Source organism: Artemia sp. Qi Xiang Cuo, chromosome 19 (genome assembly GCF_049724085.1).
Source record: "Artemia sp. Qi Xiang Cuo chromosome 19, ASM4972408v1, whole genome shotgun sequence".
NCBI lineage: Eukaryota > Metazoa > Arthropoda > Branchiopoda > Anostraca > Artemiidae > Artemia > Artemia sp. Qi Xiang Cuo.
The window spans coordinates 15,371,048-15,393,021 of record NC_142812.1 but is presented as its reverse complement, the minus strand read 5'-3'; the positions used below and the strand labels follow the sequence as shown (position 1 = coordinate 15,393,021).

Here is a 21,974-nt window from a genome sequence, read left to right as displayed (position 1 = left end):
TCACACTGGAACACACTAGCTCACACTGGAATCCAAATTCTTATATATTTAATTGGTAAATTTAACTTTAAATTATATTATTCACCAAAACTCTTTAACACTGTAGAAAAATAAATTAGTCGAAGCCCTTTTACCAGCATCCCAATGTTGAATCTCATGGTCTTCTAGCCTAGGGTTTAAATCTCCAAGAAATACATCCTCACTTTCTGTGGGGCCTTGGTCATTTACCTTATATATAGGGGAAACAGTTTTCATCTAATATAGCCTAAGCTATTTCGCAGCAATATGAAAAACCCCCCAGTCATTGATCAAACATTTGGACTTTTGATAAAGATCTAAGAAATTGAAAAACAAATGAATATGATGAGTCTAAATATAAACATACCTTGGTGTGTACATTTAGAATATAGTAAATTTTAAATATTTGAGCTCAGTATAAAAAGCAAATTCTTTTAACGTTTATTAGGCTTCATTAGGCTCGTCCTAACCTGAGCCGTAAATTTTATTCCGTTACTTTCCTTGATTTTGGTCTAATAACTTTCCATGAATTTGTCATTCAACGTGTCTTGAAAAAAAAAACAACTAGATAGGCTTATTCGATCTAGTGACTGGTGTTGTCATGTTAATGCGACGTATACGCTTATTTCGTCCTTATCTCGTCTCCTATTTATAGATTGCTTATTGTTACCTTAATCCTCATTTTTACCGAGAAAAATAATCCGTTGTGTAAATGCGATACAGTTAATAACAAACCGTTTCAAAATTTACTTGAAAATACCGTGTTAGCCTGTTAAATTTTTTTTAACCCAACTTCGATTACTGTGCATTAAAAACAAAATTTTAGGGTTTCAGATTTTTCAAATACGAAAACGGAGCTACTCTCGGCTCAAAAAATGCGCAGAAGTAGCTTCAAAACATCTGTAATTTAAATCAGTGCGCATTAATTCATTGCAAAATATTAATTTTGGATTCCAGTGTTTTTCCAGCGATGTTTGTACCATACCTAGATACACAATAAGTCAAAACCCCATGGGTAAAAGCACGGGACTCCCTCTTGGGAATTTGAAGACACCCACATCCCTATTCAAGGTTATATCATTTACAGCAAAATACACATCACAATTTTTTCCCCCTTCAAATGGGTCACAGTTTTTTCTTTCTATTTTAATCTCCTCCCGCGAATCTCTGGATTCATAGTTACACACTCATCCGAACCTGAGGGGGGGGGGTAAAGTATTTTCTTCACTGGTGAGGAGACCAGTTAAAAAGAAAATCTGAAGTTAGGAAAGGAATTAGAAAGAGTTCCCCTAAAGTTAGGAGAGCCCTCTATCCATCACCCGTAAACATATTCATATATATATATATATATATATATATATATATATATATATATATATATATATATATATATATATATATATATATATATCCCGGAAAATATGGGCATTTCTAAAAAGTCAAGTTTGGTTAATGCTTATAAAATAAAATAGGATGAATATATAATAGTTTAAACAAATTTGGGCTATATATTTGCACATTGGGGGGGGGGGGGGTAAAGCATTGCATGTATTAAATACGTAACCTAACCTAATCTAACCTAGGTACTCCCCCCTAAACCCCCAAAAACAACAGTTTAAATATCGTATACGCAATGAAAAACACGCTATGCATTCCATTACTTTATAGCGGTGTCTTGAATTAACCCGTCAAAAACGAGTTTTTTCGTGACTGGTTTCCTTGTAACTGCTCATATAATGCCCAAGTACCCCGGGAACTATATTTAAACTTTAGTTTTGGGGGTTTAGGGGGGGAGGTGGCCTACCTAGGTTAGGTTACGTATTTAATATAAACTATGCTTTACCCCCACCCCAAATGTGCAAATATTTAGCCGAAATTTGTTTCTAAACTATTCTATTTTTATCCTATTTTGTTATATTTCATTAGCATTAACCAAACTTTACTTATCGCGTGTTTCCCGGATTTTAGAACAGCACCGCAATTTTATCAGAAACAGTGTCAGTTCTTGACATCTTTTGGTTGATTTCAACAAACTTGCCCATGATTCAAAGAATGTCGCGTTATCTTATTGAAACTAAAACCGGTTTACTCCATAGCCATCACCCTTAAAGGGATGAGGGAGTCAAGCGTAAGATTTGACTGTCTCATTTCTCGACATGTCTAATTATCAGATTGTTCCCGGAGCAAACTTCCAGTGGCGTCCTCTCAAAGGAATTTCCGCTTTTGTTTTAGTTTACCTATACATACGTTCCACTCTCTTGGACGAACTGTTAAGATCGATTTTCGCCTCTCACATTTGGCGTTTAGAATAGTTGTACTTTTGAGGATGTTCCCCCGGTGAAGGTCTCCTTGTTTCCAGGCTATGGATAATTTTATTATCATTCGGTATATTAACTTTTCCTCTAATTTTCTGGTCAGGATTGTCCTGCCCTTAAACAAAAATGAGGATCTCAAGGAGAATATTTTGAAAGCACAGGGCTTGCTGTCCGGTCGATTAGAAACTTCTATGGCAACTAATTTAAAAGGCGGTATCTAGATTTTTTTCAAACAGAAATTCATACCTTACCCCCCCCCCCTTAATTGAGACTCGCAATGGTTGCTTAGTCTGTTTGCTCTTATTTTAATTTACTTATTAAAAAAAAAAAAATAATTGAGGCATTGTATCTGTTCTTTCTCACCAATATTGTTCTTCTTTTCTCCTGTTACATAGTCTGAAAACGCAGCATTTCAAGGGCGGATCCAGGATTTTTTTTGTCGGGGGGGGGGTTACTAATTTTTGACTTTCGGGGGGGGGGTTACTAATTTTTTACTCAGTTTTCGACTAATTTTACTGATTTTTACCTAGGTTTTACTAATTTTTGACTTATCTTCGACTCGGTCAAAAATTTCGGGGGGGGGGGTACAAACCGGGTAGCCCCCCTGGATACGGCCTTGCAGCATTTCATACCTAAATGGTCATTGCCATATCTTGAATTTGTCATCATAGAAATTGTCATTGTCATGCATTGATCTCTTCTAAATCAGCCGATTCGAGCAAATGATTTTAGTTAAAGCTAAAAGCTGAAGTGATTTTTCTTTTTTTTTTGCTTTCCTGTGACTTAATGCCTTTTGAATAACCGCGTAAAATTGCTGTTTTGATTTCTATCTTAGGCCTTTTTATTATTGTTTACCTGTATTTTTTTTAATTAAACACTTAATTTGTTAATTAGGTAATTTGTTAATTAGTTAATTATTTCAGTCGTTAATTTGTACTATTACCGTTCGTTAATGTGTGTTATGATGCGCACGCGGTAAATTTTTTTTTGGGGGGGGGGCATTAATTAAAAAATAGTTAATCTGAGTCAGAAATGTTCTGGAATTAAAATAAATAGAATTTCGGGTGGGGGCGGGCTGGACGATCAAAGGCTGAACGTCTTTTTCATCTAGTGACCAGACTGACTAAACTATTTCATGCCTTGCTCCTATCCTTTCACAGTATGTGATGAAAAGTCTTCGAATTACCGAAGCTGCTTTGCAGTTAGGTAGCATCTTTCTAAAATTTGTCTTATTTTCTGCCAACATTTTGTGCAATTATTTTGATGAACTAAGAACATCTGGGTCACAAGGATTTCTGTTTCACACCTTGAGATGCTGGGACCTGGAACATAGCATGGAGTAATTGATCCAATATGGCCGGTTATGAGTGTTCAACCTCTGCAGTTTGCTGAGCTGTGTAAGAAAAACGTAAACATTAAGGATAGGTGAAGAGCAAGTGCAACCAGTGTTGTCTTTTCCCTGGTTCAAACTTGACTGCTTTGTTGCCCTCTTGTCTTTGTTGGCCGCTGTATTCCACGATCCCTGGATTAGCATTGCTGGTTGAGGGCTGAGATACACAAACATGGCTGGGAGCAATTGCTCCAATTTGGTCGGTTCATGAAACTCAAAACGAACAGAAATTACAATAAATAACCGAGTCAAACTCAAAACGAGCAGAAATTAACATAAGTTGGGCTCAAAACCCCTATGCCTTCCCAAGGCCAGAACATAATTTGAACTTTACTGAAAAAAATAAAAATGAATGTGCATTGTCAGTCTAATATACATATACTGATATTTAGTAATCAAAATGTTAGTATTATTTTATTTATTAAAGTTATGAAAGTAAAAACATTTATATTTTTTTAAGTAAAGTGCAAAGTATATTCTGGGCTTGGTAAGGCATAGGGGTTTTGAGCCCAACTTATGTTAATTTCTGCTCGTTTTGAGTTTGACTCGGTTATTTATTATAATTTCTGTTCGTTTTGGGTTTCATTTATTTATCGATGCTGATTTGTGGTAGTTTCACGCTTGGTAGATTATTTGATTTTATTTTTGCTCATTCTTTGTTTAATAAAGTTCTTTAGTTTTCTTTGAAAAACTTATTTTGTGGAAAAATTTTTTTTTAATTAATTTCTGTTCGTTTTATGTTGATATTGTCTTTTCAGGGAAAAAGAAAATAATACTTTAAATCTTTTTGTTTTTTTAAGAATTTATAGTTTGGCGTGCTATTTGTATGCTGGAGAAAAATTTTCAGCAATTTTGAACAACATACACCCTTTTAAAAAACTGGAAACAAATAGTAGTGATTAATTTAGTTTCATACCTCCTCTAGTTGACCTGAAATGGGAAACTTGATATATTTTCAATCGAATGCGCCCTTTTTGAAGTTCCTACGACAACTCCTTCGATACGAAGTGCCCTGGTCTAAACAACAACAACAGAAAAATAATACATTATACCCACATCGATCTTTACAGTAGAATTGTCGGGCCTTTCAATCCTTTTTGACTGTTGAGAAAGGTAGAAGCCATTTCAATTTCAACTCGAATGAGCCCTTTTTGAGTTTCTACGACAATGTTTTCTATAAACACCTTATATGTCCCCAGGGCATAAATTACAACCCTTACCCTAAGGACTTTAAGGGTGGTCGTCATCCTCTAGACCTAAGTTCCAGAACTTTTAACTACGTTAAACAAAATGGCTATCTCATTGATTGGATGTGTTTGGGAAAATGGTGGGCGTGAGAGGGGAGTTAGTGGTTCTCCAATCACTTTCAACTATTAAAAAAGGCACTAGCTTTTTCAATTTCCAATCAATTAAAGCCTTTTGAAGTTTTTACGACAACGCTTTCAGTAACCTTATATGCCCCCAGAGCATAACTTACAATCCTTGCCCTGAGGGCTAGGGGGGGGGGTTGCCATCCTCAAAGACCTAATTTCCAAAACTTTCTGCTACGTTGAACAAAATGGCTATCTGAAAATTTTGATTCAATGTGTGTTGGGCGAATGGTGGGCGTGAGAGGGGGGTTAGTTACCCTCCAATCACTTTTGACTATTAAAAAGGGCACTAGCCCTCTCAATTTCCAATTGAATGAGCTCCTTTTGAAGTTTTTACGATAATCGTGAAATCGTAAATCGATTTTAAACACCTACGATAATCGATAAAATCGATATAATTTAATCGATAAAATCTATAAAATTTACGATAATCGATAAAATCGATAATCGTAAAATCGTAATACGATTACGATTATACGATTATACGATTGATACTTCAATACGATACGATTCTTCGATACGAAGTAGCCTGGTCTAAAGGGAAAAAATAATAAATAATACATTTTGCCAACATCGTTCTTATATGCCCCCAGGGCATAACTTAAAACCCTTGCCCTGAGGGTTGTGGGGGAGTGACCTCCTCAAAAACATATTTTCTATCTGGAAATCAACTACGCTGAACAAAATGGCTATCCCAAAAATTTTGATTGGATGTGTTTCGGGAAATGGTGGGCTTGAAAGGGGTGTTAGTTGCCTTCCAGTCACTTTCGACTATTAAATAGGGTACAAGCCACTCCAATTTCCAATTGAATGAGCCCTTTTCGAAGTTTCTACGACAACTTCTTCGATACGAAGTGGCCTGGCCTAAAGGAAAAAATAATAAATAATACATTGTGCCGACATTGTTCTTATATTCCCCCAGGGTACAACTTAAAACCCTTGCCCTGAGGGTTGTGGGGGAGTGTCCTCCTCAAAAACATGATTTCTATCTTTAAATCAACTACGCTGAACAAAATGGCTATCTTGGGGGAATGATGAACAAAATGGCTATGTGTTTGGGGGAATGATGGGCGGGGGGGCTAGTTGCCCTCCAGTGACTTTCGACTATTAAAAAGGGCACTAGCCATTCTTATTTTCAATCGAATGAGCCCTTTTCGAAGTTTCTACGACAAATCCTGCGATACGAAGTGCCCTGGTATGGAAAAAAAATAATACATTGTGCCAACATCGTTCTTTACTTAGGCAGCGCGATTGCGCTGCCTATGATATATTAAGTCTCGACTTAACAAAATTTCATAGTGTTATAACGCTGTTGAATGAGTGCGTTGACTAATTTGGTTTAATAAAGGACAAATGCACGGCCACTCTGGGCCCATCTCATGCGTTTGGTTTTCCCTAAGAATGTAATGTTAATGCACTTAAACAGTTTTCACTGTGTGTGCTCTGACTGCAATGAACAAATTCCATTATTATTATACTCCTATGCCTAACTGATGTATTTTTATATAAAAAAGTCATTACTGAGCAAATTATTTTTTCACCCACTGAACAAATTCGTTTCCTGTTCCATTAACTGTTGCAGTAACAAATAGTTGTGTCAATTGGGGGGGGGGAGCAAGTGAGGCCTGTGCTCCCCTATATTTTGAAAAATCCATTTTGTGGGGTACTTCTTATTGAAAACGGTCTTATCTCGTAGTTTCATGAAAAAAAAGACAAACTTGCCCCCTCTGGAAATTGAAAAATTAATTTTGCCCCCCCCCCTCTCGATTTTCATGTGTTGAATCCATTGTGTCTTACGAAGCCACCACGATATACTACTCAGTAAATCTTAGGGTTGGATTTTCTTGAGAGGACAAATTCTAATGCTCTGGTTTTTCTGTCGGTAATTTCTGCTGCTACTAATACGAGTAATCATTTTATTGGCGGTTTGGCTTTTCGTACTTCCTTCTAGCTTGTTGCTCTTATGTATTCCTTAGTTTGCTTGAAAGACATCAAATCTAAGTCGTTTAAAGGTGCGCACAAATTCTAGCTTCGAGGGGGTGGGTTACAATCCTTGCCCTGAGGGCTAGGGGAGGGGTGTGCCATCCTCAAAGACCTAATTTCCAGAACTTTTTGCTACGTTGAACAAAATGGCTATCTGAAAATTTTGATTCGATGTGTGTTATCAGAGAATGTCCTCTTCTGTTCTCCTTTCCCCTGATTTTGTTATCGCTCTTCCCACGGGGAAAGGGCAAGTATATGAATTTTTTATATTATTTTAAATAACTGCTAGTTAAAAAACAGCAAATACATTGAATATTAAACGGGACCCCCCCCCCCGTGTATACATTTGTACTCTATGGTAAATTCGGCAAATCGTTGTCTACTGGTCTGAAACTATTCCAAGATACATGCACCTAAGGGGGTTTTTTCTCTTAAGATTAGTCTGAAGGACTCACAAAAGAAATTCGGGAGCGAAAAAACTCTTGTCTGTGTTTTCAGGTTCCTTGCCCTCGAGATGAAATTCTCGTACAACCCCCGGAATTTCGCCAGGTGTAACTGCGACCAGTTACACACGGCTGCTAAAAAAAATATTTTATTGTTTTTGTGTGTGAGTATTTATTACAATGCACTTGATTCGATTCCGGCCAAATAGTTGGTTTTTATAATCTCGGATCTGATTTTGACCGAGCCGAAATTTTCAAGATTGGGTATGATCTACCGCCCAAAGGCTTTGTTCATTCTGTCAAGACACTTTGCCAAATACATACCATTACGTCTAAAGCCCATGCTTATCAAAAACCTCTCATCTAGTATATTTCTTTTACTGATTGCTAAATAACATTAGTTTTTGGATTTCATTTTGTAACTTCAAAGCCTTTTTTGTGCTTAAGAACTGTCTTTAGAGTGGAATGGTGCCCGTCGGAAGATGTCTGTAGATTGTTTTAATTGTCAGAATTTGTACAGGTCTTGATTTTTTTTTTCGTCTATGTTTTACTCGTTTGATTTTTTTTTTTAGTTTAGGACTACCCAGGTTTAGGTAGTGTCACGTCTAGAATTTTGATCTGCATTAGGCTTAAAAGTCAGAGCGTATAGAGCAGTGGTTTCCAACTGTTTTGTGCCATGTCCCACCTAGGCGTTTCTAAAGTTCTGATTCCCCCCTCCCCCGCTTGGTATTTAAAGTTACTTATTGAAAACTTTTCATGTTTCACTTGAAGGAAACTCGAAAGGTCGTCTCCTAGGCACATCTTATGCTAATGAAAAATATTGTTTGTATAAAACATGTTTTATACAATGCATGGCGTTATTGCAATTATAGTGTTTCCTTCACAAATGTTTACAGTGGCGTTCACGGATATTTAGGGGGAAAATTTTTTTCTCATTATCTACGGGGGGGGGGGGCAAATATGTCGTTTTCCCATCTTTCATTGAAAATAGGCATACCCCAAAAAAGGCATTATCCAATGAAGATACCCCCAGAAAGGTATTTTCAAAATTCAGGAGTCACAGGCTCCCCTATACCCTCCACCGCAATTGACGCTAGTGTAAGGATCTTGGTGCAGGAGCAGCCCTAATTTCTATGTAAAAGTTGTTCGCGCCTTTTTAAAATTGAATAGGCTAGTAACTTGAATTTTGCACTTAATCTGTTCTTATATAGGACGGCCGAAGCACATGGATGTAAATACAAGCACACATTCTATCGTTTTTTTTACCATTTTTTTAAGTTTTATTAACCTCAGAAGAATAGCAAAAATGGAAGAAAAAAACACTTGTTTATTTTTGAAAAGGCATTTTCAGCCCTTAGATTAAAGAACTAACCAATGAAGCTCCTTCAGTTTTCATTTTTATAATTATGTGTTAATTCTAAAACACGTCCATCTAAATTCAATGTAGGCTTCAATGTACATTTGGCGTTAAGGGGAAGCAGGAATGTTGACTCTGGGCTAGTTTTTTGTCGAATCATTATTTATTTTATTTATAGCTTCTTGTGAAATCAATTGCTTTGTAGTGTTATAACAAATTCCTGGTAAAATAATCTTTCGCATTTCCTTTGCAAAGTTTATCGATTTCTATGGTATCTTCTAATGTTACGTACGATTCCTAGAAAATAGCCGTTGGGAATAAGCAAATAAAATCAGTTAGATATTTCTTTTTTGCGGGATTTTCTGAAAATGATTCTTAAGACGGTTCGCCACAAACTTAGATAACAAGGTTCTGTCCTTACTGGATATGTGTACGCAGAATTGAGAAAGGAAAGAGGACGTTTTGTCTCCAAAGGGGTGTCCCCTCCCTCCGACTCTATAAGACTTTTAGAAAAGTTGGATTATAGGGGAACATAAGAAGAATTGGCCGTTCCCCCTCTTCTCAGAATCATTCGATGTACCTCGGAACAATTAGAGAAATTTTTGCGTAAAAACGCACGTTTTGGCAGTTTTATATACCCCTAAGAAATTTTCCGGTGCCCTCCTAAAATTTTGGCTGTTGCAGTACTATTGCAGACAGGATAGTATGAATAAATGTTTCTTAAGAGCCTCAAGAAACTAGTATTTTTTATGGGAGAGTTACGCTAAAACTGAAAATGAACAGAAATTATCTTCTATAAGATGCAGTCTAACGCTCCCTCAATTCCCCGGCTCTTTACAGTGAAGCTTAGATGAAAGAAACAAAACAAAAATACATTGCCGATTAATTTGCTACTATAGGTGTTTTTTTACTTTATGCTCTACAGTTCTCAGCTTAAATTTTTTGAAGACAAAGCCCTATGAAGTATTGCAGTACCTGTGTCCCCTGGATCGTGGTTGTGGAGCAGCACCAGCGGCAAGGTCTACAGGATTGAAACTTAAAGGCGCAACAAAAGTCCTAGCAGCTACTCCCTATTGAGAGAAAACAGGTCAATATTGTGGATACGGTTGACACGAATTTAGCCCCTCCCTCTCCATGCATGCATGATCGAGCATGGATACCCGATACCATTAATGTAACTGTTTACCATTTTGAAGAATGGATTCCACAAGCCCACCTTATTCTTCTTCTTTGATTTTTTGGGGTCTTTATCTCTGCGCAATTCCAAGCTCTGTGAATGCTGGGATCCAATCTTAGGTCCCGTATTGCCAAACAGATATCAATCCACTGTGCTACCGCAGTTTTTGTAAGCCCACCTAGTAATTAGGCAGAACAAGAAATTTAACACCTCTACTTTACCCACTAGCACGAAGGTCGGATGAGACGAAAACCATAAAAAGGAACTACGAGTATTGCTCTAATTTCCCACAAAGTTTGGCTTGGACCTGACATTCCCTTCTTTTAGAAGGACTTTTTCCAAGAATCTAGCCCCCCCCATTCACCTGCCACTGAAGAGGCTGGGTATTCTGGGCTCCAAAAAGGCATGAGTAAGACAGTAACTGTTACTCTCGACTCTGCTTTTTGGAGATTCAACAGTGGTTTTGGTAGATACTGGTATGAATAGAATTTAGGTGCCCGTCACCCCTCCCCCCTCGGTTTTTGAAATTTGAAGACATCTTGTAGAAGTCCCGATTAAAAGAGTCATTTACTTCCAAATTTTGTTAAAATCTGACAACCTGTTGTGGTAGAATGGTAAATGTTCTGATTATAATTGATTAGCCCCCCCCCCCCATCATCCCTAAGAGTTAGGATATGCTATGACCCCGGCAAAAACGACTAGGAGAAAAGCTCCTACCCCCGCGAAGTTTTGCATATGCATGGCAGCCCAATTTTGTAGAATATGTTGACAACAATGTTGGGATTCTCCTGGCCCAGAAAAGGTATGGTCAAGTCCGGAGCCTGAAGAGGAAAAACATGGACGTTTTGGCTACTCTGTTTTCCTCCAAAGTTCTTTAAATGCTGAAAACAAATTTTCGGTTGAATATTTGATCAATATATATTCCATTTGAGTATCTTACTCCAGGCTTACTCCAGGCTCCAGCCTGGAGTATCTTACTCCAGGCTGAGTTTGGTTGAGATTACAAAACCCCTTCTGAAAGATGTCTACCACTAGAAATTATGGTCAGCCTACCCCAAGGAATTTGAATCTGTTTTTCCTTTCAAAATAGTAGACCTAGTTCGTATAATGTTATTTCTGACTTTCGCAACAACGTCAATCTTAAAAAGAATATAGTCTGGTTGATATTCGTCAAAATTACTAGCCCTTGTTCCGATTCAATGAATTTGGATACCACCCCTTCACTCTTCTAAAGAGTTTGGGTCAGGTCCTGACCCACAAAAGGCATAACTAGCCACACTAGCACACGCAAGATTTGATTACCCATCCTGGTAGATTTACATATGACAAGAGTCCCAAAGCCCTTATCCTTTCTCCCTACCTATGAGTCAGATTACATCGGATTAGATTGATCTTTTCTAAAATATTTCCTAGGCCCTCAGATCCTTTATCCCTAAGATCCTAACCAGATCCCTAAGATCCTTTACTTTCTGTGCTGAGAGTTTCGTCCCACTTTTCATTTAATATCATCTAAAAACTGTCTGATCTGTTGTTAAAGGCTGCGATGGAAGGCCGTTAACTTCTGCGATGGTCGTTCCATTTTTCAACAAGTGCGGTTTGGGAAGTCCAATGACCAATGTCTTCATGGAATCGCTGATCTTTAAATTTGAAAAAATAGCCATTGAGGTGGTTTTTATTAAGAATAGCAAAGTTGTTTGCCAATAAATTATCGTAGTATCCCGAAGTCGGCTTGAACAACTCAAGTAGGCCACTGTGCAGATGAGAATAATGTGAGAGGCCTGTAAACCAAGGCAACTGAGGTAGCCCCGATACAGCAGACGTCTTAGACATTGGACTGTTGCATTCTTCTTTTCACTCTCCAGAGCGTTCATTTCTTCATTGTAATATGAGTGGTTTACTGTGGTCAGAATTAGTCGCTTGAGGGCTTTAAATGTGCAGACCCACATCTATTCATATCTGCATGTGAAAGGTCTCTGTATAAGACTTGTCATTTTTGACGTTTTCGCTGTGATACTTGCATAGTGGTGCCAAAAGTTGGGTTTTAATTTGATAAGGATATCTAAGTTCTGTTCAGAGTTATTTCATTTCTATAAGATGATCGCAATTTGGTGTGTATAGTTCAATAAAGAAGAAATTATCTCGCCTCGTTTTATGTCTGCCCAAAGAACACCTGAACCATCCTAGGACGTCATTATTCTATACAGCTGAAGACAAGCTCATAGAAGAGGAATCAGCCCTATATAGAGGAGTCGCCTGAAGAATTTGTCAGCCTGAAAAATATCCGAATCATCCTGGGAGGTGATTACCCTATACAGCTGGAGACAAGTTCATAGAAGAGGAATCACCCCTATAAATGTCTGAGAACCTCTTCCGCCTAAAATTGACGAAATGCCGACATTTGTCAGTCTGAAGAATATCTGAATCATCCTGGGAGGTGATTACTCTATACATCTGTGACAAATTCACAGAGGAGGAATCATTCCTATAAATGTCTGAAGAGCTCTTCTGGGCAAAACTGATAAAATTATATGGAAATATAGACATTTAGGCAAACATTTACTTTCCAAAATATTGGATATTTTCTTCTTCAAATATCCTTTAGCTCTCCTCAATTTTGATTTAGCCAGATATATTAGCAGTTATTTGAAGGTATGCTCAAAATGGATGCATACGTGATTCGAAGCATGAGTTTATACATGTGTAACTTAAGAAGAACAAATTATTACACGTATCTTGCCTGATGCTTAAAACAGTCCTTGGATTTCCAAAACTTAAAATCGCGAAAACGAAATTTGACTAAAGCCTCATTCGCACTATGATTTTGCTAACTCCGAGATTAACGCAAAATTTCATTGTGAATGGACCTTAAGAAGTTTCCAAAACTTTAAAAAATGTTGTTGAAATAAAATTAAATCCCTCTTTTCCTGCGCTATTTCTATGAATACTGATCTATATAGTATGAAATTAATTAATATTATATTATTATATTAACGTATGATATATTAATAATATTTTGATATATTATACTTTTAATATTATAATGTAATAATATTGTCATTTCAATAATATTTATTAATTAATATAAAATTAATGCTAGTGAATATCATACTGCATAATATCATAATATATATACGAAATTAATTAAATTAAATTCGTTGTTGGAGATCACTTTGTCTTGTTTAAGTCATTTTTTCTATTAGGTAACCGCCAATCAAGATTAGTGTAGAAGTACATATGCAATTTTTTACACGTGGATATTTTGCTGTTTTAGCTGTTTATGGAATATTGTGCAATATTTATATGGTTTGTAAAATGTAAGGCAAGTGTGCCATTTATTCAAGGCAATGGCAAACCCTTTGCAAGAGCCTTCAACTTAGCAAAAAAGTTATTTAATTATTGTTTTGTGTTTTATTAATAAATCCTTCCTATTACATATTAGGCCTACACTTCCTTTACATTTGAAATACCTTTGCATAGCCAGCACGCGGCAATTATCTAAACAATTCAGAATGCTACCGATCAGTTGGAAAGATGCCCATTGCAGCAGCAAGCTAATTGCTTGGTGTGCTATCAGATATATTTTCATTGATTAATTCTTTTTTCCAGCTCAGCGAATGGACAATTTACAAGCGCTGGACCCAAGAAAACAGGAACTACTTGAAGCTAGGATTCTTGGACCAAAAGTAAGTAGATATTCTCTTAAAGACTGCCGCGTGCAAACAGGAGGATTAGGGAGACCTTTTAAAAAGTCTTTGAGAAGGCATTAAAAGCCAGCTATTTAGGCCCAAAGATGAACAGACTCCTTTTTCTGTAAATATTAATCCCCCCTCCACTTTCTAAATGTTCAGCTTGTTTATAAATCTGGGATCCGGAGGGAGCTGCCTTTTTTCCTTTTAACTTTAAAACCTGTATTGTAGTCTAGGGATGTCGTGCATTACTGTGGGATAAAAAAATGAATTGTCCCCACCTCCTCTCCTCTCAGTCAAGGCCGTACTCAGAGGGGGGTTGGGGGGTTTGACCAATCCCCCCCGAAATGTTTGTCTGGCTCGTAAAAACGTAAAAAAAATGGATATAAACAAATTTTGTCTGCATTTTTTAAGTTTTTTTGGTTAAATAATAAACAAGGAGTTAGCATCTGTGTAAGCAGTGTGCTCATTTGTTAGTTTTTTTTTTCCATATGCGAGCTCCTTTCTTTTCATCGCTTTTCTTTTTTACGCACTTGAAAATGCTTCTTTAAAGAGATTTGTGCTACATTTGTTAGTTTTTTTCCATATGCGAGCTCCTTTCTTTTCGTTGCTTTTCTTTTTTACGCACTTGAAAATGCTTCTTTAAAGAGATTTGTGCTACATTTGTTAGTTTTTTTCCATATGCGAGCTCCTTTCTTTTCGTTGCCTTTCTTTTTTACTCAATTGAAAATGCTTATTTAAAGAGATTTGTGATACATTTGTTAGTTTTTTTCCATATGCGAGCTCCTTTCTTTTCCTCGCTTTTCTTTTTTACGCACTTGAAAATGCTTCTTTAAAGAGATTTGTGCTACATTTGTTAGTTTTTTTTCCATATGCAACCTCCTTTCTTTTCGTTGCCTTTCTTTTTTACGAACTTGAAAATGCTTCTTTAAATAGATTTGTGCTACATTTGTTAGTTTTTTTCCATATGCAAGCTCCTTTCTTTTCGTTGCCTTTCTTTTTTACGCACTTGAAAATGCTTCTTTAAAGAGATTTGTGCTACATTTGTTAGTTTTTTTCCATATGCGAGCTCCTTTCTTTTCGTTGCCTTTCTTTTTTACGCACTTGAAAATGCTTCTTTAAAGAGATTTGTGCTACATTTGTTAGTTTTTTTCCATGTGCAACCTCCTTTCTTTTCGTTGCCTTTCTTTTTTACGCACTTGAAAATGCTTCTTTAAAGAGATTTGTGCTACATTTGTTAGTTTTTTTCCACATGCGAGCTCCTTTCTTTTCGTTGCCTTTCTTTTTTACGCACTTGAAAATGCTTCTTTAAAGAGATTTGTGCTACATTTGTTAGTTTTTTTCCATGTGCGACCTCCTTTCTTTTCGTTGCCTTTCTTTTTTACGCACTTGAAAATGCTTCTTTAAAGAGATTTGTGCTAAATTTGTTAGTTTTTTCCATATGCGAGCTCCTTTCTTTTCGTTGTCTTTCTTTTTTACGCACTTGAAAATGCTTCTTTAAAGAGATTTGTGCTACAGTTGTTAGTTTTTTTTCCATATGCGACCTCCTTTCTTTTCGTTGCCTTTCTTTTTTACGCACTTGAAAATGCTTCTTTAAAGAGATTTGTGCTACATTTGTTAGTTTTTTTCCATATGCGAGCTCCTTTCTTTTCGTTGCTTTTCGTTTTTACGCACTTGAAAATGATTCTTTAAAGAGATTTGTGCTACATTTGTTAGTTTTTTTCCATATGCGACCTCCTGTCTTTTTGTTGCATTTCTTTTTTACTCACTTGAAAATGCTTATTTAAAGAGATTTGTGCTACAGTTGTTAGTTTTTTTACATATGCAACCTCCTTTCTTTTCCTCGCGTTTCTTTTGTACGCACTTGAAAATGCTACTTTAAAGAGATTTGTGCTACATTTGTTAGTTTTTTTCCATATGAGACCTCCTTTCTTTTCGTTGCCTTTCTTTTTTACTCACTTGAAAATGCTTCTTTAAAGAGATTTGTGCTACATTTGTTAGTTTTTTTCAATATGCAACCTCCTTTCTTTTCATCGCGTTTCGTTTTTAAGCACTTGAAAACGCTTCTTTAAAGAGATTTGTGCTACAGTTGTTAGTTTTTTTCCATATGAGAGCTCCTGTCTTTTCGTTGCATTTCTTTTTTACTCACTTGAAAATGCTTCTTTAAAGAGGTTTGTGCTACATTTGTTAGTTTTTTTCCATATGCAACCTCCTTTCTTTTCATCGCGTTTCTTTTTTAAGCACTTGAAAACGCTTCTTTAAAGAGATTTGTGCTACATTTGTTAGTTTTTTTTCATATGCGAGCTCCTTTCTTTTCGTTGCTTTTCTTTTTTACGCACTTGAAAATGCTTCTTTAAAGAGATTTGTGCTACATTTGTTAGTTTTTTTCCATATGCGACCTCCTTTCTTTTCGTTGCCTTTCTTTTTTACGCACTTGAAAATGCTTCTTTAAAGAGATTTGTGCTACATTTGTTAGTTTTTTTTCCATATGCGACCTCCTTTCTTTTCTTTGCCTTTCTTTTTTACGCACTTGAAAATGCTTCTTTAAAGAGATTTGTGCTACATTTGTTAGTTTTTTTCCATATGCGAGCTCCTTTATTTTCGTTGCATTTATTTTTTAAGCACTTGAAAATGCTTCTTTAAAGAGATTTGTGCTACATTTGTTAGTTTTTTTTCCATATGCGACCTCCTTTCTTTTCGTTGCCTTTCTTTTTTACTCACTTGAAAATGCTTCTTTAAAGAGATTTGTGCTACATTTGTTAGTTTTTTTCCATATGCGACCTCCTTTCTTTTAATCGCGTATCTTTTTTACGCACTTGAAAATGCTTCTTTAAAGAGATTTGTGCTACATTTGTTAGTTTTTTTTCCATATGAGAGCTCATTTATTTTCGTTGCCTTTATTTTTTACTCACTTGAAAATGCTTCATTAAAGAGATTTGTGCTACATTTGTTAGTTTTTTTTCCATATGCAACCTCCTTTCTTTTCATCGCTTTTCTTTTTTACGCACTTGGAATTGCTTCTTTAAAGAGATCTGTGCTACATTTGTTAGTTTTTTTTCCATATGCGAGCTTCTTTCTTTACGTAGCCTTTCTTTTTTACGCACTTGAAAAAGCTTCTTTAAAGAGTTTTGTGCTATATTTGTTAGTTTTTTTCCACATGCGAGCTCCTTTCTTTTTGTTGTCTTTCTTTTTTACGCACTTGAAAATGCTTCTTTAAAGAGATTTGTGCTACATTTGTTAGTTTTTTTTCCATATGCGACCTCCTTTCTTTTAGTTGCCTTTCTTTTTTACGCACTTGAAAATGCTTCTTTAAAGAGATTTGTGATACATTTGTTAGTTTTTTTCCATATGCGAGCTCCTTTCTTTTCTTTGCTTTTCTTTTTTACGCACTTGAAAATGCTTCTTTAAAGAGATTTGTGCTACATTTGTTAGTTTTTTTTCCATTTGCCACCTCCTTTCTTTTCGTTGCCTTTCTTTTTTACGCACTTGAAAATGCTTCTTTAAAGAGATTTGTGCTACATTTGTTAGTTTTTTTCCATATGCGAGCTCCTTTCTTTTCGTTGCATTTCTTTTTTACGCACTTGAAAATGCTTCTTTAAAGAGATTTGTGCTAGATTTGTTAGTTTTTTTTCCATATGCGACCTCCTTTCTTTTTGTTGTCTTTATTTTTTACTCACTTGAAAATGCTTCTTTAAAGAGATTTGTGCTACATTTGTTAGTTTTTTTCCATATGCGACCTCCTTTCTTTTCATCGCTTTTATTTTTTACGCACTTGAAAACGCTTCTTTAAAGAGATTTGTGCTACATTTGTTAGTTTTTTTTCCATATGCGAGCTCCTTTCTTTTCGTTGCCTTTCTTTTTTACGCACTTGAAAATGCTTCTTTAAAGAGATTTGTGCTACATTTGTTAGTTTTTTTCCATATGCGAGCTCCTTTCTTTTCCTAGCTTTTATTTTTTACGCACTTTAAAATGATTATTTAAAGATTTTTGTTATAAATTTGTTAGTTTTTTTTTCAATATGATAGCTCCCTTATTTTCATCGATTTTCTTTTTTACGAACTTTGAAATGCTTCTTTAAATAGATTTGTTATACATTTGTTAGTTTTTTTTCAATATGAGAGATCTTTTATTTTCATCGCGTTTCTTTTTTACGCACTTGAAAATGCTTCTATAAAGAGATTTGAGCTACATTTGTTAGTTTTTTTTCCATATGCGACCTCCTTTCTTTTCGTTGCCTTTCTTTTTTACGCTCTTGAAAATGCTTCTTTAAAGAGATTTGTGCTACATTTGTTAGTTTTTTTTCCCTATGCAACCTCCTTTCTTTTCCTCGCTTTTATTTTTTACGCACTTGAAAATGATTCTTTAAAGAGATTTGTGCTACATTTGTTAGTTTTTTTTCCATATGCGAGCTCTTTTCTTTTCGTCGCTTTTCTTTTTTACGCACTTTAAAATGCTTCTTTAAAGAGATTTGTGCTACAGTTGTTAGTTTTTTTTCCATATGCGAGCTCCTTTCTTTTCGTCGCTTTTCTTTTTTACGCACTTGAAAATTCTTCTTTAAAGTGATCTGTTATACATTTGTTAGTTTTTTTCCATATGCGACCTCCTTTATTTTATTCGAGTTTATTTTTTAAGCAATTTAAAATGATTGTTTAAAGAGATTTGTTCTACATTTGTTAGTTTTTTTTTCAATATGCGAGCTCATTTCTTTTCATCGCTTTTCTTTTTTACGCACTTGAAAATGCTTCTTTAAAGAGATTTGTGCTACATTTGTTAGTTTTTTTTCCATATGCGAGCTCCTTTCTTTTCGTCGCCTTTCTTTTTTACGCACTTGAAAATGCTTATTTAAAGACATTTGTGCTACATTTGTTAGTTTTTTTTTCCATATGCGAGCTCCTTTCTTTTCATCGCTTTTCTTTTTTACGCACTTGAAAATGCTTCTTTAAAGAGATTTGTGCTACATTTGTTAGTTTTTTTACATATGCCAGCTCCTTTCTTTTCGTTGCCTTTCTTTTTTACGCAATTGAAAATGCTTCTTTATAGAGATTTGTGATACATTTGTTAGTTTTTTTCCATATGCGACCTCCTTTCTTTTCATCGCTTTTCTTTTTTACGCACTTGAAAATGCTTCTTTAAAGAGATTTGTGCTACATTTGTTAGTTTTTTTTCCATATGCGACCTCCTTTCTTTTCGTCGCTTTTCTTTTTTACGCACTTGAAAATGCTTCTTTAAAGAGATTTGTGTTACATTTGTTAGTTTTTTTTCCATATGCGAGCTCCTTTCTTTTCATCGCTTTTCTTTTTTACTCACTTGAAAATGCTTGTTTAAAGAGATTTGTGCTACATTTGTTAGTTTTTTTTCCAATATGCGAGCTCCTTTCTTTTCATCGCTTTTCTTTTTTACGCACTTGAAAATGATTCTTTAAAGAGATTTGTGCTACATTTAATAGTTTTTTTCCATATGCGAGCTCCTTTCTTTTCCTCGCTTTTCTTTTTTACTCACTTGAAAAGCTTCTTTAAAGAGATATGTGCTACATTTGTTAGTTTTTTTTTCAATTTGCTAGATCCTTTATTTTAATCTCGTTTCTTTTGTAAGAAATTTAAAATGAATCTATAAAGTGAGCTGAGCTTCATTTGTTAGTTTTTTTTTCCATATGCGACCTTCTTTCTTTTCTTTGCCTTTCTGTTTTACTAACTTTAAAATTAATATTTATATATATTTGTGATACATTTGTTAGTTTTTTTACATATGCAACATACTTTCTTTTGGTGGCCTTTCTTTTTTACGCACTTGAAAATGCTTCTTTAAAGAGATTTGTGCTACATTTGTTAGTTTTTTTCCATATGCGAGCTCCTTTCTTTTCTTTGCCTTTCTTTTTTACGCACTTGAAAATGCTTCTTTAAAGAGATTTGTGCTACATTTATTAGTTTTTTTACATATGCGACCTCCTTTCTTTTCCTCGCTATTGTTTTTTACGCACTTGAAAATGCTTCTTTAAAGAGATTTGTGCTACATTTGTTAGTTTTTTTTCAATATGCGAGCTCCTTTCTTTTCGTAGCTTTTCTTTTTTAAGCACTTGAAAATGCTTCTTTAAAGAGATTTGTGCTACATTTGTTAGTTTTTTTCCATATGCAAGCTCCTTTCTTTTTGTTGCCTTTCTTTTTTACGCACTTGAAAATGCTTCTTTAAAGAGATTTGTGCTACATTTGTTAGTTTTTTTCCATATGCGAGCTCCTTTCTTTTCGTTGCCTTTCTTTTTTACGCACTTGAAAATGCTTCTTTAAAGAGATTTGTGCTACATTTGTTAGTTTTTTTTCATATGCGAGCTCCTTTCTTTTCGTTGCCTTTCTTTTTTACGCACTTGAAAATGCTTCTTTAAAGAGATTTGTGCTACATTTATTAGTTTTTTTCCATATGCAACCTCCTTTCTTTTCATCGCTTTTCTTTTTTAAGCACTTGAAAACGCTTCTTTAAAGAGATTTGTGCTACATTTGTTAGTTTTTTTCCATATGCGAGCTCCTTTCTTTTCGTTGCCTTTCTTTTTTACGCACTTGAAAATGCTTCTTTAAAGAGATTTGTGCTACATTTGTTAGTTTTTTTCCATATGCGAGCTCCTTTCTTTTTGTGGCATTTCTTTTTTACGCACTTGAAAATGCTTCTTTTAAGAGATTTGTGCGACATTTGTTAGTTTTTTTCCATATGCGAGCTCCTTTCTTTTTGTGGCCTTCCTTTTTTACTCACTTTAAAATGCTTATTTAAAGAGATTTGAGCTACATGTGTTAGTTTTTTTTCATTTGCGAGCTCCTTTCTTTTCTTTGTCTTTCTTTTTTAAGCGCTTGAAAATGCTTCTTGAAAGAGATTTGTGCTACATGTGTTAGTTTTTTTTCCATATTAGAGCTCAATTCTTTTCATAGCGTTTCTTGTTTAAGCACTTGAAAAATCTTCTTTAAAGATATTTGTGCTACATTTGTTAGTTTTTTTCAATATGAGAGCTCCTTTCTTTTCCGTTGCCTTTCTTTTTTACGCACTTGAAAATGCTTCTTTAAAGAGATTTGTGCTACATTTGTTAGTTTTTTTCCATATGCAAGCTCCTTTCTTTTCGTTGCCTTTCTTTTTTACGAACTTGAAAATGCTTCTTTAAAGAGATTTGTGCTACATTTGTTAGTTTTTTTCCATATGCTAGCTCCTTTCTTTTCGTTGCCTTTCTTTTTTACGCACTTGAAAATGCTTCTTTAAAGAGATTTGTGCTACATTTGTTAGTTTTTTTCCATATGCAACCTCCTTTCTTTTCATCGCTTTTCTTTTTTAAGCACTTGAAAACGCTTCTTTAAAGAGATTTGTGCTACATTTGTTAGTTTTTTTCCATATTCAAGCTCCTTTCGTTTCGTTGCCTTTCTTTTTTAAGAACTTGAAAATGATTCTTTAAAGAGATTTGTGCTAAATTTGTTAGTTTTTTTCCATATGCGAGCTCCTTTCTTTTCGTGGCCTTCCTTTTTTACGCACTTGAAAATGCTTCTTTAAAGATATTTGTGCTACATCTGTTAGTTTTTTTACATATGCGAGCTCCTTTCTTTTTGTAGCCTTTCTTTTTTACGCACTTGAAAATGCTTCTTTAAAGAGATTTGTGCTACATTTGTTAGTTTTTTTACATATTCGAGCTCCTTTCGTTTAGTTGCCTTTATTTTTTACGCACTTGAAAATGATTCTTTAAAGATATTTGTGCTAAATTTGTTAGTTTTTTTTTCCATATGCGAACTCCTTTCTTTTCATCGCTTTTCTTTTTTACGCACTTGAAAATGCTTCTTTAAAGAGATTTGTGCTACATTTGTTAGTTTTTTTCCATATGCGAGCTCCTTTTTTTACGCACTTGAAAATGCTTCTTTAAAGAGATTTGTGCTACATTTGTTAGTTTTTTTCCATATGCGAGCTCCTTTCTTTTCGTTGCCTTTCTTTTTTACGCACTTGAAAATGCTTCTTTAAAGAGATTTGTGCTACATTTGTTAGTTTTTTTCCATATGCGAGCTCCTTTCTTTTTGTTGCCTTTCTTTTTTACGCACTTGAAAATGCTTCTTTAAAGAGATTTGTGCTACATCTGTTAGTTTTTTTACATATGAGAGCTCCTTTCTTTTCTTTGCGTTTATTTTTTACGCAATTGAAAATGCTTATTTAAAGAGATTTGTGCTACATTTGTTAGTTTTTTTCCATATGCGAGCTCCTTTCGTTTCGTTGCCTTTCTTT

The 21,974-nt window shown here is 35.0% G+C and overlaps 1 protein-coding gene across 5 annotated transcripts in view; it reads left to right on the top strand.

The window, feature by feature from the left end:
- Positions 1 to 21,974, top strand: part of Tlk (Tousled-like kinase) — a 117,142-nt gene that overhangs the window by 31,399 nt on the left and 63,769 nt on the right. For 4 of the 5 annotated variants that reach the window (XM_089105426.1, XM_089105423.1, XM_089105422.1 and 1 more), the window contains exon 2: positions 13,660 to 13,736. In XM_089105426.1, coding sequence (XP_088961552.1) covers positions 13,668 to 13,736 — 69 coding nt within the window. In that variant the 5' untranslated portion in view covers positions 13,660 to 13,667. Of the gene's footprint in view, positions 1 to 7,908; positions 8,040 to 13,659; positions 13,737 to 21,974 lie in introns of those variants that run through there. The other variant, XM_089105427.1, reaches the window with a different exon arrangement.